The 16,254-nt window shown below is 51.4% G+C and overlaps 1 protein-coding gene across 3 annotated transcripts; it reads right to left on the reverse strand.

Annotated features, from left to right (window-relative positions):
* Positions 1 to 4,228: 4,228 nt before the first annotated feature.
* LOC130259217 (uncharacterized) lies at positions 4,229 to 15,851 on the reverse strand. Of its 3 annotated transcripts, none has more exons than XM_056503288.1 (4): positions 15,686 to 15,851; positions 7,514 to 8,538; positions 7,220 to 7,392; positions 4,229 to 6,517 (listed from the first exon to the last, which is right to left on the reverse strand). In XM_056503288.1, the coding sequence occupies exons 2-4, from the start codon at positions 7,920 to 7,922 to the stop codon at positions 6,140 to 6,142; spliced, it is 960 nt and encodes a 319-aa protein (XP_056359263.1). In that variant the 5' UTR covers positions 7,923 to 8,538; positions 15,686 to 15,851; the 3' UTR covers positions 4,229 to 6,139. The 3 variants fall into 3 exon arrangements, with proteins under 3 accessions (XP_056359263.1, XP_056359265.1, XP_056359264.1); XM_056503290.1 differs by lacking the exon at positions 15,686 to 15,851 and adding an exon at positions 11,826 to 12,030; XM_056503289.1 differs by lacking the exon at positions 15,686 to 15,851 and having other exon boundaries at positions 7,514 to 9,452.
* Positions 15,852 to 16,254: the final 403 nt, after the last annotated feature.

Genomic DNA, 16,254 nt, shown 5'->3' on the forward strand with positions numbered 1-16,254 from the left:
TAATATCTCAACTCCAAAATGGAAGAAGTCTGGGTTATGTATCTCTGGCTAATCTTGATTATCACTGGGCTTGTTCTAATGAAACAAAACCCACATGTGGAAGAAGCCAGGAAGAAGAGGGAAAGCAAACCTGTTCCTGCCACCTTCTTTTTCCCCCAGTAATGTTGGCAAAGAACCGGAGTACCCAGGAAGAGCGGGATAAATATCTGGAGAAGCTAAACCATGTCTTCTCTGACACAGCAGTTCAGCAGGCAGTAGACACAGAGCTGGGTGAGAGAAGACACCAGTACCAGTCTGCTTTCAGGAGATACCATGAATGGTATCGGTAAAGATTGTTCTCTGTGGGTTTGTCTTGGCTATTGCTCTTGTTGCTTCCCTTTGCTGTCTCCCTGCACTTCTGGACTCTGCTAAGCTCAGCCACATCTTTAATGGGTTGGGATGAGAAAACAGCTGCTGGCAGCTCCTCCTGGTGTTGGTGGTTCCCTGTGGGAGGTGTGCTGTGGGGCAGGACAGGGCTGGGGATGTGGGAGGCTATGGAGATAGGGATGTGAAGGAACATAAGGGGTTCTGGAATGTTCTATTTAGTGTGGGGAAGAAGCTGTGACCATGTGGGAGGAGAAGAGCTGAGGAAGGGATGGTGTCATTTGCTCTTTGTGAGGAGGGTGTCTCATGAGTGATTGGCAGAGTGGCTTCTGTCATTCATCTGGTGTCTGTGTGTCTGAGGGATGGGACAGTGGCTTGTCTGTGAATGACCATGGAAATGGAGAGCCCGTTCCCAGTGTGTAGTCCCTAGGTGGCAGCAGAGCCCTTAGTGGAGCCTGGAGTCTGTCCAGCATCCCATGGTTGCAGGCACTGCAGCTTGTTAGTTATCTGAGCTGTCTTCAGTGTGCTGGAGGCTACACCTGAGGGGAGAGGGAAAGGTTGTTTTTCTGTTTCTGAGCCACTTTACAGCAGGCTCAGGGACCCAGAGTGAGCCAGGTTCCTCTTCCATCCTCCTGAGAGGGGCAAGAGTGGGCCTCTCCCTCTGCTCCCAGCATGAGAGACTGCTCTGTACTGGTCCTTGTTGTGAGATGTGGGACATGCCCCTTTCCCACTTCCCCGGGAGGCTGCCAAAGGAGCCAAGCTGGTGTACTGTGTTAGAAGGCCAGAAGTAAAGACTCATCTGGCAGGAGAGGGCAGAGGAGGGTGGGATGAGGCCAAGTGTTTTGCAAGGGGTACATAGCCAGGAGTTTAGTAGCAGTCCTGAACCACACCCAGAAAAACCACATCTCCTCTTCCCCTAGACTGTTCCATGTGGACCCTGCAGCACAGGAGAATGCTGGAAAATTTGGGAAGCATCTTGGTGAACTCTTGGAGGAGGATGAGCACTTCTGCAGTGTCTCTGACCTCTACCTGCAAGGTTGGTACCTGGCTTCTTGTGCCCAGTTCATTTTTTTGTATTTGCTCATCCACAGCTGCCTTATCAGGACAGTCCCTGCTCCAGCTCACCCTGCAGGCTGGCACTGGAGTGAGGGGACCTTGAGGAACAGTGAGTGCTGGGATTTCAGTGAGGGGAGCAGCACCTGACCTGGGCTGCTTGTGAGGCCAAGCTGGAGGGCCCATGAGGAATGGCAGTCTCTGCTGACCCTTGTGGTGTCTACCAGACAAACCTAAACCCACAAAGCAAACAGCCCTTTGCAATCCAGAAGACTAAGGTTCCCAGCTTCTATATTTATTCAAAGTATCCAGACCAAATAGTCACTTCTGAAAGCCTCAGTGACTACAGCTTTTGAGGGATAGGAAAAATGTTTCCTGGGTTTTGGCTGGTTTTGTAAGGAAGACTGCTGCCATGCTGTGTCTGCCTCACCCAAATGTCTTTTTGACCAGTTGAACGATTTCAGTCCATTCTGACTAAGGGTAGAGATACAAAGATGTAGTAAAAAGTATTCTGCTGGGTGAGATTACAACCTCGAGTCCCTTTTGTCACCAAAAGAAAGGTTGAGAATGTGCTCAAGTTACCCGTGATGCAGCATGGCAGCCTGATTTCAGAGCAGCAGGGAGAGAAAGGTGAAGAGCATTGGAGCAGGAGGGCACAAAGTCATGGGAACAATATGATCCCTGACACCAGAGGGCTTCTGACCACCCAAAATGTGCTGTTGTTTCTTGGCAGAGCTTAACCTGACGTGTGTGGGGTCACTGGTGAAGGTCTGCAGCCAGGTGTGGGCTCAGCAGCCAGAGCGGGAGCGGTCCATCAAAACCTGTCTCCAGCGATTCCTGGCCAGCCCCCATCCCTTCTCTGTGGATGGGAGAGTTCTGAAAACCAGTCCTGAGTGTGTCACCCCCAAAAAGATGCCATTCATGTCAGTGGCAAGTAGGAGGGACTGTGCTTCCAGCACAGTGAGCAGGGCTGGGACCAGGGTCAGGCCACATCTCCACAGGGTAGGTAGGTCTCATGTGGGCAAGCCACTGAGCTTCAGTGGAGAGTCCCTTGCTTTTGGACACGTTGCTCACACAGCCAGGAAGCCCTGAGGCCCAGTTCCTTGGAGCAGCTACTGGCATGCAGGCTGGACCTGTCCAGAGCTGGGATGTCACAGAGGGTGTAGCAGGGTGTTGGGTATTGAGTGTTTTTCTATTACTGTGTCAATTTAAAGAATTTTTCCCATTATCATGCCAATGGAGCTGGCCTGGTTACACCCAGGACCTTTGAGGACTCTAGACAAAGGGGTAGGTGGGAGCAGCTTCCAGAGGGCACTCGTGCTTCCGGAGGGGACTCGTGTTTCTGGGAGCTCGGAGGAGGATCCCCCGGTCTGGAGCCACGCGGCCGAAGGCCGGAGAGCCAGACCCTCTGCAATCACCTGCCCTGCATCTGCCCTGTTCCAGCCTCCTGCCTCTGCGGACACAGCTGAGCACCAGAACCCAACGGTGAGCGAGGAGCTGCCCGCTCCAGCCGCTCCCACCCGAGACCGGCGCAGCCGCTGCCGCCCCTCCCACCTCCGCTCCCGCCTGCTCTCTGCAGCTGCCGGGCTTTGCTGCGGCTGCAGCACCGGGACCGAGTGAGAGAGAGTGTGCCTGCAGCTAAACAAAGGGCTGGAACCCAGTTATCTGTTCTGTTCTGTTGGTAATTTTAACAACTGCTGTTGTTTCTGCTTGTACGGTTAGATATATTAGTAAAAGAGCTGTTATTCTACTCCCTTATCTCTGCCTCAGAGTCCTTGATTCAAATGTTTATAATACTTGGGGGGAGTGGAATTAAAGTGTCTATTTCAAAAGAAAACTTCTGCCTTTATCGGCAGACACCTGTCCTTCAAACCAGGACACAGGGTAAAAAAAGATTGGAAGGCTGGGACAGCCCGACCTGTTGTTGCCCACAGAAGCTGTGGCTGCCCCATCCCTGAAAGTGTTCCAGACCAGGCTGAGTGGGGCTTGGAGCAACTGGGATAGTGGAAGGTCCAACCTGTCAAAGGCAGGGGGTTGGACTAGGTGGCCTTTAAAGATTCCTTTCAGCTCAACCCAACCCAACCTGGCCCAATTCAACCCATTCTGTGACTCTGAAGGTGTGATCTCCTCATGCTGCAAAAGGCCACGGCTGTAGTGCTTCTTTTCTGCCTTTGTTCCCTCAGCTTCCTTCCGGGGCTAGAAAATTGTCCTGTTTGTCACAGGATCTATCCTGCTCCTGTTACTATTGGTTGGCCTGGCTTTTTATTTTATCAAAAGGTGAGAAGCCACCATTGTATCTTCTGTGCATCATCCACCCTCTCCTTCCCCAGGGCCTCCTCTCTTAGTGCTGCACAGAGACCTGCTCCTTCATTCAGGTGAACACCTACACTGCTTTCAGACCGTTCAACATGCTGCACCTCATTTTTGCAGCAAAGTCCCTTCCTTTTTGCAAAGCACCTTTGTTTCTGACAGAGCAGACTGCAGGTCCTGTGGGAGGTTGGGATAACACCAGTAAATCCTGGATGATGCTGGGCGTGTCAGCAGGTGCAGGCCATCAGTGGTATTGACAACATGGTGTGGTGGGAGAGTAGAAAGCTGAAGGCATGTGGCACATGATGCTGTGGCCACAGGGAAGAGCTCTTTCTTGGAGCAGGGTGGAAATGACAGACACCTTACCTTGGTGGGAAAATCTTCCACATTATGTGGGTGTCACTACTTTTAAATAGTAACTCAGTGTTCCCTGATGTGATCAGGAGGCAAACGGCAGCTGAACACTTGGGCTGTATGTCTGTCTGAAATAAATGTCAGAGTGGATGGGTTAATTAACCAGCCCAGGTGATTTATTTTTATTAATTTTTACTGGATTTCTTTAGCACTAAGTAAGGGGCTGATGTGCAAGAGTTAGAAATGAGGAAAGTTCTTAGAATACATTTGGGGAATAGAAAACCCAGATTTTTTTCTTTTTATTTTTTATTTTTTTAATATTTTAAGAAATAGCCTAAGTCAGATTTAGAGAAGCTCTTTCAGAAACCAGGGTGGTTTAAGTACATATGCCAGGGAATAACAGCAGTTATGCTCCTGTTTTTCTCTGAAATGTTGACAGAGACAACGGTGCCTGCTGACTGCTGGTCATCCAGCCTCTTCTTTTCAAACCTGAGGTGCAGATTAGCTGCCTTGTGAAAAGGAGCAGAGCAACTGATATGTTTTTCTTCCATTTGCTGCTTTTCAGAGGTCCCCAAAATTACACCAACATCAAAATGAATGACCACAGGCAGATGGCAGCAGACTTCTTGTGCTCCTGGGCACAGCTGCATGTGACAGCCCTGGGGCCAGCTATATGTCTCAGGGGAGCAGAGGGGGTGTCCAGCTTCCCCATTCACTGGGGCTGCTGCACAGACCTGCCACATGCATCTACATCTGTGCATGCATGTGCAGCTCTGTGTGTGTGTGTGTGTACAAACACCTGAATTGCTTTTTACCCTTCTTAATTTTGACCTCGGACTGAAGGAGACCTCAGAAACAGGCTGGGCACTTCTCACAGGCACAGGTTGTGCCAAGCATGGTGCCTGTGCAGACAGAAGCCTCCTTGGCTGATGCAGAGGAAGGACACATGCTTTGCCTCCTCTCAGGACTCACTGTTGGGTGCTGAGCCAAGGCCACTCGCATCAGACCTTTCCTCCTGGCAGGCAAGGCCAGTCTCTGGTCCTTCTGGACTCTATTGCTCAGTGAGGACACATCAGCCTCCCCTGTGCCCTTCTCATTCAGGCAAGGGGGTTCTTAGCATCATGCCCTGCTCTGCTACAGCAGCTCTGCACCACTAGCAGCCTGCTCTAGGGACAACCCTTGCAACTGGGGATCACAAACCAGATTGGTGGGGTGTGAAGGTAGTGTATGAAGGAAGGTGTCCTGCCCAGGAAAATGGGTTAGAGGAGAGCTGAATGCCCAGTTAATCAGCTCCTGCCTGGGTGCAACTTTTATTGGTATGGTCCTGCCCATATTTTGCCCAACAGTGGGGAGCAGCAGTACCAGACTCCAGATCTGCTGAGTTTGTGGGGTGAGGAGGGTGGAATCTCCTCAGTAAAAGATTGTTTCCTACACAGTCTTATCTATCCCTAACAGCGCAGCAGCTGATCAGAGGCACCAACAACATGATGTGTGCAACACTGGTTTCACCTTATGGGTTTCTGCACCCTGTGCTGTTCCATGCATGGTGATAGTGCCCCCAGACAGATCCTGCCTGCTCACTGGCCGAGCAAGGGCTAGGGAAAATGCAGATGCTGATCCCACACTCATTCTGAACCTTGGCATAGATAGATTTTTACTGAACACGGTTCTGTGGAGGGGAGGGCAAGATTAATCATCATGGCATTGACCCTCATGAGAAGGAAGCCACCTGTATCCTTGTAGTCCCACATTCCTGCTGTGTCTGTCTCAGCTGCATCTTTTCCTTGCAGGCAGCTGTCTTCTGCTGAGGTCTATGGGCCCCAGCCAGCTCCAGTGCCAGCCAGGATGAGCAGCACAGGAGGAGCAAGGCCTCAGGCTTCCACTGTCCAGCCTCTTGTGCCAGGCAGCCCCTTCCAGTCAGCAGGGCTGGGAAGATGAAGCACTAGGCACCTTATCTGCTAGGTGTAATCCTTGGGCAGCCTCTGTGAGATGGTTCTTCCTCCCGGCTCCATCCTGCCATTAGCACAACACTGCTGGCATACACAGGCCTTGCAGGAGCTCAGATCAGCTCCATCTTGAACTGGCTGAAGTTTGGCATGGTGGGTGAGGGCTCACCCATGCTGCTGAAGGGGCCACAGGGCTGGGTGGCTGGCACAGTGCTGTGGCTCACAGTGGAGCTGAGCTGCTGCAGTGTCATCAGCACCTCCTGCTGCAGCCGCTGCTGGTGCTCCTGCTGGCGTTCCAGGCGGCACTGCCGCTCCAGCACTGCATGCAGGGCCTGGCTCAGCTTCTGCACCTCCATCTGTACAGCGTCCAGCTTCTCAGTGATGGCTGGAGAGCTGGGAGCAGGGGGGGGGACTGGTCCACCCCAAGCAAGGCTGTGATTTCCTGGACCCATGGGGTTTGGCAAGGCAGTCTGAGTGCTGGCATCTTTGACCTGGAATAGAGGGAGGTGGGAGAAAGGAATGTGAAATACTATCAGCTGCCCGTTCAATGGCTTTTAACAAGAGATTTATTCTGCACTTAGCTACAAGGCTCAGAGAAGAGCTCTCTGAGAAAGCTATCACCTTGTTGCAGACCTCTAGACCTCACCATGAGCTGTGCTTCAGCCCCACCCAGCCACTAAGCTGCTGCTCATCGGAGGCTCGGTGCACTGTGTTGTTAGCACGTGCTGATCCATCCTGGGTGAGTGCTGCTGAACAGCAGTGGGGCTGTGTTTGCTCTCTGTAGGGACAGAAACAAATCTCCCAGATTTTGCTTTCCAGCTTTGGGTGGCTGGAAGAACCTCCCGAGATGGTACTGACACCAAGCCTTGAAAAGAGGTTTGTGAGCTGCCAGTTGGAGGCCAAGCCTGGCAGTGACTGGCATCTCCATGGCTGGCAGCGAGTGCTGGCTGGAGGTGGGTGGGCCCATGGCCTCACCCCCACCCAGATGGGCTTCCCAAATACATTCGCCTAGTGCCAGGGTTAGCATTGCTGGGGAGTGCAGCCAGCCGAAGTTGGGGGCACTCTGGGAGCCTTTCACCCCTATAAGCCTGCCCCATCACATGGTGTAACTGCAGCAGGGTGCTGTGCAGGGCTGGCCAGATGGCAGCAGCTCCTGGCCAGAGCACATGGGCTCTCCCTTCCTGCCATCCTACCTTTTTCTGCAAGAGGATAGCTCTGTTCACAATCTTCTTTTTCACCATCAGGGCTGAGTTCTGGGTGGGGGATGTGATCAGCTGCCCTCGGCTGGGCAGTGGCTGGGGCAGGGGTGCCAGGCCCCCCAGAGCAGTCCCTGGAGCCAGGGCTGTGCCTGTGGAGTTATCATCATCTGCAACAACAGAGAGAAACACCTCAAAAGGAGACTCTTGGGGGGTCTCCAGTGGGGACTGGGCCCTTTATGAGCCCAGCAATGCCAGGAAGTGGCCATGGTGAACCCCAGTGGGCCTTACCATTCCCAGGGGCCAGCCCCACAGGCAGAATGTCCCCAGGCCGCCCACTGTCCTTGCAGAGCGAGGCCACACCAACAATGTGGATGCTCTCCTTGGTGTCCTGGCTGCCAGCAGAGCAGGGTGCCTGGCTGCCCACAGGATCCCCGATGGGCAGTGCAGGGTGCCGGGTGCCCAGCAGCCTGGGGGGCTCAGCCTCATGCCCCTGCAGTGGAGGCCAGGGCTGGTCCCCATCCCAGCCAGCTGCCACTGACCCTGGCTCCACACTCTTCCTCTTGAGGAAGAGGTACACAGCCTGTGGCGTCACCCGGATGTCATCCAGCTCCAGCACCTTCTTGATCTTGCGGAAGCTCAGTCCAGCCCTGCGCAGCTCCACGATCCTCCTCTTGGCATGGTCATCCAGCCGGCCCATTGCTGCTGGGACCCCTCCTGTGCCCAGCACCTACATCCCTGGAGTGCGGCCGTGCTGGGGATGCTGGCACCCCCCTGCCAGCTCTGTGCCCTGTGATGGGGCTCAGGCTCAGCTAGTGCCTTGCTGCCAGGCTCCTGGCCCTCACCCTGCATCCATATGGTACCATCCCCAGCAGTGACACAGTTCCCAGGTGGAAAGGGTGAAGGAGGTGGCTCTTCCCACTGGAGTAAATATGGACAGCCCCAAGCCTGTCCCTTGCTCACAAGGAGCCCCTTTAGAGAGAAGGGTCCAGCTTGGTCCCCCAGTCTGCCAAGGGCACAGAGGATGGTGATGGGCTTGGCTCTGCCCAGTGCCCCAAACTGGACATCAATCCCACCCTGCCAGCAGCACAGTGAGGAATCAGAGGCGGTCAGGATCCCAAGCAGCAACTCAGTGTCCCAGGAAGCCTGATGCGAGTCCTGGGAAGTGACGGTTCATTGCACGAGGCCGGCAGCACCTCATTGTGTTTTCCTAGTGGCCCAGAAGGTCACGGTGAGCAGAACTGCAGAAACTCCATGTGGTAACTGTTGGTGCTGCAGAGCCTGCCCTTGAGTCTGGAGACAACAGCGTCCTGTACCTTCGGGAGAAGCAAATGCAACCACTGATACACTCGTTGTAAAGACAGCACAACTATAAATATAATGGCTGCACTTCCTGTGCTTCCCCTTTCACACAAGGTACATGCCTGTACCACACAGGGATCCTATATATGTCTAAACATGCACATGTGTGTGTCTATACAACTATAGCAGAGAGTTTTTTCCACTTTCTACCAAATTCCTTAATCTGCAGGCATTTCTTGGACCCTCAGTGCTGCAGCTGCTCCCTAAAGGACACACTTCCGGGTTTCACTTCACTAAAATAAGTATCTTCCAAGAATTCCAATTAGAGACTACCTCAAGTGGCTGCTGCCATGCAGATGTAATATAGGAACCTTTTCCAAACCAAACTTCGCAAGGCACATGTGGATCTTAAAAAAGACAACAATGTGTTATGTTGCCCAAGGAGACACAGAGATTATTGGACATCAGCCTCAGAGAGAAATGGAGTCACTTAATTTGACAGAGGAGTTTTGCCCTCTGCATCTTACTTGCTCCATGGCAAAAGAAATATATTAACTCCAGAGATGTAGGCTGTACTTTGATCCAGCTCTGTTTATGTCTGAAGGCCACCCCATGCCCTGCTGTGTACATTAGGGACCTTGTAGATAAGAGTTGGGGCAGTGGATATTGGAAAACAGATATCCTTGGATACAGACGCTACAATTGCAGAGCAAGAGCAAAAGGTCAGAAATTCTCAACCTTCCCCATGTCAGGGGAAGATGGTCCAAGGAGACCACCACCTTGAAGCTGCAGGTATGAGGAGCTTGAGCCCTGGCAATATACTCTGCCCTCCTCCCAAACTGTCTCCAGACAGGACCAGAGGACATTGGAGTATCTGAGCAGCTGGTGACAGAAACATATAATTTACATAAATGCCAGGAAAGCCAACAGCTATGGCTGCAGCTTTCATCCAGCCTCCACATGGAAGATGAGGAGACCACCTTGGAGAAGCACCAACTCCACACTGCATCTCCTCCAGCTCCCTCTCCACCAAAGATGTTGCTCTCTGTGTACCATCCCCGTGTCCCAAATCCCTCCTTCATCACAGGCTCATCCCCTTCAGCCCTTCCCCAGCCCTCAACTGAGGTCCTACCACCCTGCCCTGTGACTGATGGAGTTCCCTTCACTTTCCAGGGCCAGGTTGGGAGCGACATGGTTCCTCTAATGGTTGCTTACATTACTTGGGAAAAGTTAATTCCACTGGTGGTTTTGCAGGATAGGAAAAGGGAGCACATCTGTGTAAGAAAACTCACAGCAATTGTGTGAGCTTAGTCTCTGCCTCTAGGGCTTTCCCTTTTGTGGATATCAGGAACACAGAGAGGGTTCATCTCCTCCAGAAAATCTTTAAACAGTCTCATCTGGACTGACTCAACCTTTGCTATTTCTAAAATAGCAACCACAAAGCAACAAAGCCACAAAGTTGGCTTGGCTTGCCATTTCCCTACGTAGACCAGGTGCCATGAGCTGAGTGTGGACAATAAAAGCCCCCCAAAATCCTGCTTGCCTCCACCTTCCTGGCTGTTACACTGTGATCCAGCCACAGCTGCAAGTCCTTTGGCAAATCCAGATTCTGCAGCCACATATTATTCCCCTGCAAGCTGCAATGGCTCCTCATGGTCTGAAAGTGTCTTCCCCCCTCCCCACACCCCTTATGTTTTGCAGTGGGATGGGGATCCTAGGGGGAAGATGCAGTGACTGAACACTCAGTTTACTTAGTTCCAGTCAGAGAGGGCTGTCATGCAGCACCACAGGCTACAAGTTTTTCCCCTTGGTGGGTTGGCTTCTGAGACCTTACACAGCCAGCTGGATATACACATTTGTATGTGCATTCCTTGTTACACCCACCATGACTCCAATAGGAATTTTACTCCAGCTTGCCAATTTAGGTGTCTGTCCAAATTTGAGATTAGCCACCCTTTTTTCAGCTGCTGCTGAATGCTTGCAATGAAGTCTTTATGTACTTAGTTGTAGCTGGGAAAGCTCCTTTATGCTGGTATTACTGCTGATACTGCTCTATTCCATAACTCTGCATGCAGCTATATCCACAGAAACACAGACCAGAGCCTGGAGCAGCCTTCCCATCACTGGGATTTTTTCCTTAGTTCCCATTCTCTCTGGCCCAGATAACATTACCTACAAAATGAAACAGCCTCAAGATAGGAGAAAGAAGGCAGCATGCCCCAGACTTCCTTTCAGAACAGAGTGGATTTAAGGTCTAAAACAAATGAAGAACATGAACTCAGGTTTCCTACAATTCAATTGATGTAACCACTAGCCTCAGGCCAAGCAGACTCTTCCTCTGCACAACTTGTTCCTGTGCTTGTGCAAGCCCCCACACCAGGAGGTGACCTGAGAGAGAGGACCTCCCCAGTGTCCATCCTGCAAGTCCTTGGGGTAGAGCTCCCTCACCTGCCTGCACAAACATTCTCCCCAGCCACTGCCACCTGTCTCTCCCACAGTTCTTCTGAAGCTCTGATTACCTGGCTTTGAATGCTAAATTGCCCAAGAATGAAACATTAGTTGTGTGACTATGGAGTTGGCTCATGTCCAGGAATATTAACTTCCCCCATTCATCTCACAGCTGCTCTTGGATACAGACAGTTTTTATCCTTGGGAAGTATAAGCAAAGCTGCTTCCAGAATTCATGCTAGGGGGAAGCAAGGAAGAGTTAATCCTTCAACAGACATGGCATAGGTAGCTGTGCTACCCTGGGGCTGTGTTTCCTCAATGGCTGTTTCAGCTTCACCACAGCACACCCGTGGCCAGCCTGGCCCATGAGATGGAACAGCCTTGGAGAGATGGAGGCATTTATGTACAGATGGTCTTAATCAGAGCAACAAGCTCCCATCCATCATTCAGGACCAGCACAGTCATGGGGCAGCAGATACAGAGGTGGAGCAACAGGTTTCACCAGAGAAACAAATTGCTGATGCTGAGAACAGATGTGATTGAAGGAGAGGAAGGAGAGAAGCAAAGGCTGTGACCCACAGGGAGCATGAAGATGCAGAGCAAGAAGATAGAGCTCATTTTGTCTGGTGTCAGCAATTGAAAACAGACACTTTATGTAAACATGCCAAAGCATGTTGAGCTCAAGGGGTTGCTGTGCTGCTCAGTGACATACACTCCACAGAGTCAAAATACTCCTGCCCTAAGAAGGTCCATGTAAGATCATGAAGAACAAAGCTGGATGTGGCTGTTTCTTTCCTTTCAATTCTCTTTGTACAGTGCAAGGCCATGTAGGATGGCATGGGAAACAGTTTACCTCATTCACAATGGATTCAGTGTTGCCAAAAGGGTATTGATCCTCATGGACCCTGAAAAGAGACACAAGCCAAATCTCTGAGATCTGGGCTTTTTGATTAGTAACAGCTTGACAACGTTCTCTTGCCCACAGTTTCCTTTGTCTGATTTCCAGACCTCCTCTCAGACCCCAGGCACACCCTGGGAAGCTGAAGCAGCTGCAAGCAGCTGGGGAGGGACACTCATCCATCTTGTTTAGTTTTGTTGTTTTCCCACAGTGTTCTGGATAGCTGCTGCAAAACCTGGCAAGACAAGTCCTTTTTCATTCTGCATTAGCTTGGAGGGAGAAAAAGATATTAAAAACATCTCCCAGAAGCACAGAGATGACAGTCCTGGTTTACATGGGATTCAGATAAGGATTCAGACAGCAAGGAGTGTATCAAGTAAAGGAACTGTGGAAGGAGTGAGTCTGCTAGGAATGCCCAAATCCTCACCCTGCAGAGAACTGTGCTCTGAACACAGTGTCCATGGGCAGGACAATCCTTCACTAGGCTTCTTGCCCTCCGGGTCCTGTTCCAGAGCCTGCCTGGCACAGCTTGCAAGGGACATGGACAGTTTTTTGTTATTCATGCAGAGAACAGCTTCACTGCAGTAGGGACAGACTGGGAAATCTTAGCTCTGTGGAGACAGGTAATCAGAAAGGGCTCACAGAATCACAGAGTATCCTGAGTTGGAAGGGACCCACAAGGATCACTGAGTCCCACTCCTGACCCTGCACAGGACAGCCCCAAGAATGGCAATGAGCTAGCCAAGGTGGTTCAGTGGAACTTAGCTTGGAAGAAGATGAACAGTATTAGCTGTCCAATGCTGAAATATTGCCAAAGCAGGAACATGTGTGCCAGGGAAAAATGGTCATTTCTCCTAGGCTGCAATTTTACGCAGTACCACTGTTCTGTGGGATCTCCAAGCCTTATCATTAGCTAACAGCACTGAGTGTAGTGAGGCTGCATCCCACCTTACACAGCCCTTTCTTGGTAAAATTGGTGAAGGAGCAGCTCTGTTATAAGTTTTATCAAAAGTTGATGGGTCAGATGAATTTAGATGGTGCTGCTACCCGAGCCATGCTGGCTCCCCTCTAAAGGGATAACCTCAGAAGAAGATTTTAATCAAGTTGTACTTCAGACAAATGCCATCAAAATAGCAGAGAGAAAGGCCCAGGATCTGAAGTGAGCTGTTTAGAGCGCACAGCTCAGTTTGCTCAATCACCTGCTCTGACAACTGCTTCATTCAACTTTAGGCTTCAAGCAGTTGAGGAGCTATCCCTGCCTGGTCACACTTTAAAAATCAGATCCTCACATGGAAAACACAAAAATTTATGGTTCTACTTTAAGATTTGCAGAATGTGAACATTGAAGAAAGTTGGATCTCCACAAGGTCTCTTTAACAGTTTTGGCGGTTGCAAAAAAAAAATTGTGAGTACAATGATACACATAGTTTGCTCTTGCCTCAGACAATGACACTACAGCCTGGAGCTCATTAGGGAATAGGGTATAGTTATATGGTGGGAAGATAAAGAGGATTGTGTTGGGATGTTCAGGGGCACAGGGTAACAACACTGTGTTAGTGCTGTTAGGCCTGTTACCTCATGTTTGAGGGCAGAAAGGGAACAGTATCAGGAATACTGGAAAATCCTCCCTATTGGTGAAAGGGTCCCAGGCCACACACCACAGAGCAGAGACACTGTATAAAATCACACTTTGATAGCCTCAAACAAAAAGGCTTTGCACTGGATAGACTCTCCCACAGCCCAAAACCCAACATTTTATTACCTGGTCTGACAAACTCAGTATGGTTGTGATGTTGTGTCTGGTAAAGGTCAGGTATGTATTAAGAAATTATTTGGAGCATCCAAACATGGTATTAAGAACTGTGGAACCACAGCTTGAAGGAACAAGATGCTTTCACACAGAGTACCTGGGACTGCTTGTGGAAGAGGAGCAAGCTAGATTTCACATCCTGGCTCCAAAAACTACCTCTGCCTTCACACTGAACAAATTCATCAAGGTGAACTTTAGTATTCAGATAAGCACAATAAATGCCAAGTATCTCACTGCCCTGCCTTTACTTATGCGTCTCTGTAAAGCATTTTGCACTTTGAGTCACTGCTCTCCACAGATACAGCCCTTCCAGCAGAGAGAGCTGCACTGGCTACACCACAAGCACACCTTGAATTTCTAGTCTTTCACAAGCCTGAAGAGGAAACAAAGAAATCACTGCCAAGTGTAACATGGTATTTATTCCTTGTAGTGAAACCAGGATGTTTGGCCAAGTTTAGCATTGAGCAGGTATCTGTATCAGCATCAGGGCATAAGAGTATTGCAGGAAAATGAGCATCAAGGCACAGTTTTTAAGTTAAAAGCCCTGAAGTACACAAATGTATGCACTGACACATCCAGGGGCAGACAGTCATGAAGTCCTAAACCTGTTTATGGCCTAGCTACCAGTGTACACTGCAAGAATAGTCTTAGACCCCAAGAGAGGCCCTGATGTTCAGGAACTATGGCAGATGACTTAATAGATCTATAAGTATTTCAGCTAAATTGCTAAATTCGCACCATTCTGCAGATTAGAGAGGAACTCCCAAAATCTCCTAATTTTGTTGTTCAAAATCTATATAGCTACTCAATAATGCAGCCATTAGAAACTCTCAACTCCCTGCAATGGATGAAAAGTTTCCAAGTCCTCAGAAGAAGGTCCACCCCGTAATTCTTCTAAGGAAGCCACACAAACCCTCTGGACCCTCTGGAGCCAGACACACATCTACCCCTAGTCTCATAGAGGTGCAGAAGGAGTGACAGACTGAATAGGGAGGCAGACCAAAGATCTTCCAGCACAGGAAAAATACCAGTGTCCAGAGGCTATGGGCTGAGCCAATGCTGCAGTGCAATCCCCACAAATGCTAAGCAATGCCTGGTACAGGGTGCTCACACCTCACCATGATAAAGCCAGTGTTGCTGTGGGCAAAATGACCCACTCATCACCTGGACCTCCAGGGCCTCAAGGAGAGCTTTCTAATAGTCACCACCATAACCCAAAGCCAATACACAAGAAGGACAAATGAAGTTTCAATCACAAGTCGGTGCAATACAGGAGACAAGTATCCTCAGGCTCAGGCAGCTTTTAGAGACAATTGCCCCAACCCCACTGGCAGCTCACCTGCGGAGGTGGCTGTGAATAGCCTGTCCTCAGCAGCAGCCTGGGAATGCAATAGGGAAGGGACAGAAAAGCACTGAAGTAAGAGCCAAAAGCAGCACTCACACAGCTCTGTTATTTCATCTCCTGCTTGTCCACCAACACATGGGAAGTATCTACTGGAATCTGCACTTCACTGGAAAATTGCTGGGCAGGCTTCTGAGTTCAAGAAGCAGTTGGAGGACAGCACTTCAGATCAGGCATCGCACTCCCAGCAGCGACAACGAGCCTCAGCACGGCACCGAGCCTCAGCACGGCACCGAGCCTCAGCACGGCACCGAGCCTCAGCACGGCACCGACCCTCAGCACGGCGCCAAACCTCAGCACGGCACCAGCCTCAGCACGGCACCGACCCTCAGCACGGTACCGACCCTCAGCACGGCACCAGCCTCAGCACGGCGCCAAACCTCAGCACGGCACCGAACCTCGGCACAGCACCGAACCTCGGCACAGCACCAGCCTCAGCACGGTACCGACCCTCATCACAGCCGCGGGCCCCAAAGCCCTGTACTGCTGCACCCTCCCCTGTTCTCACACTACTGCCAGGATCTCCTCTCATCGTTACCAACGCCACTCCCAGCACCCAACCAGCTCAATGCACAGAAGCAAAGGCGCAGAGCACCCACGTACAGGGACTCCCGACGGCGACGGCACACAACTCGCTGCCGCGTTCTCCGGCGGCGGGCACTAGCCAGCTGCCCGCACAACCCGGCTCTCCCAGAGCCAACTTTCCGGAGGGGCGGCTGTTTGAAAACCTCCAGCCGTCTTTGTTTGGTTGGGGCAGAGCCAGCAAGGGCTGCCGGGAAGGTCACCCAGGAGGACACCGATGTACAGGGAGGGCGGAGCGCTGCTCGTAACCCTTTCGGGGTAGCCGCGCTCCAGAGGCTGTGGAGTCACGGTAGGGCACAGGCCTGGTCGTGCCGTTTCGGAGCACGGCCCGGGCGGGGATGGTCACGCCTGTGCCAGAGCATGGAGGAGGAGCCTGACGGGGGCAGCGCTGCCGTCCTTACAGGCCCCCTCCAGCCCGGGGGGCAGCGGCTCCGTCCCTGCGGGGGCATGGTGGCCACGCTGTGCCAGCTGGGCTGACGTGGGGCAGAGGCCACAGCGGGGCCATTCGCTCTGAAACTGAAGCAGACACTGAAGCTGTGAGCTGTTCTCATCTCTGCTAGTGCCCGCAGATGAGATGTACAAATGTCTCC

Source organism: Oenanthe melanoleuca, chromosome 14, assembly GCF_029582105.1.
Source record: "Oenanthe melanoleuca isolate GR-GAL-2019-014 chromosome 14, OMel1.0, whole genome shotgun sequence".
Lineage (NCBI taxonomy): Eukaryota > Metazoa > Chordata > Aves > Passeriformes > Muscicapidae > Oenanthe > Oenanthe melanoleuca.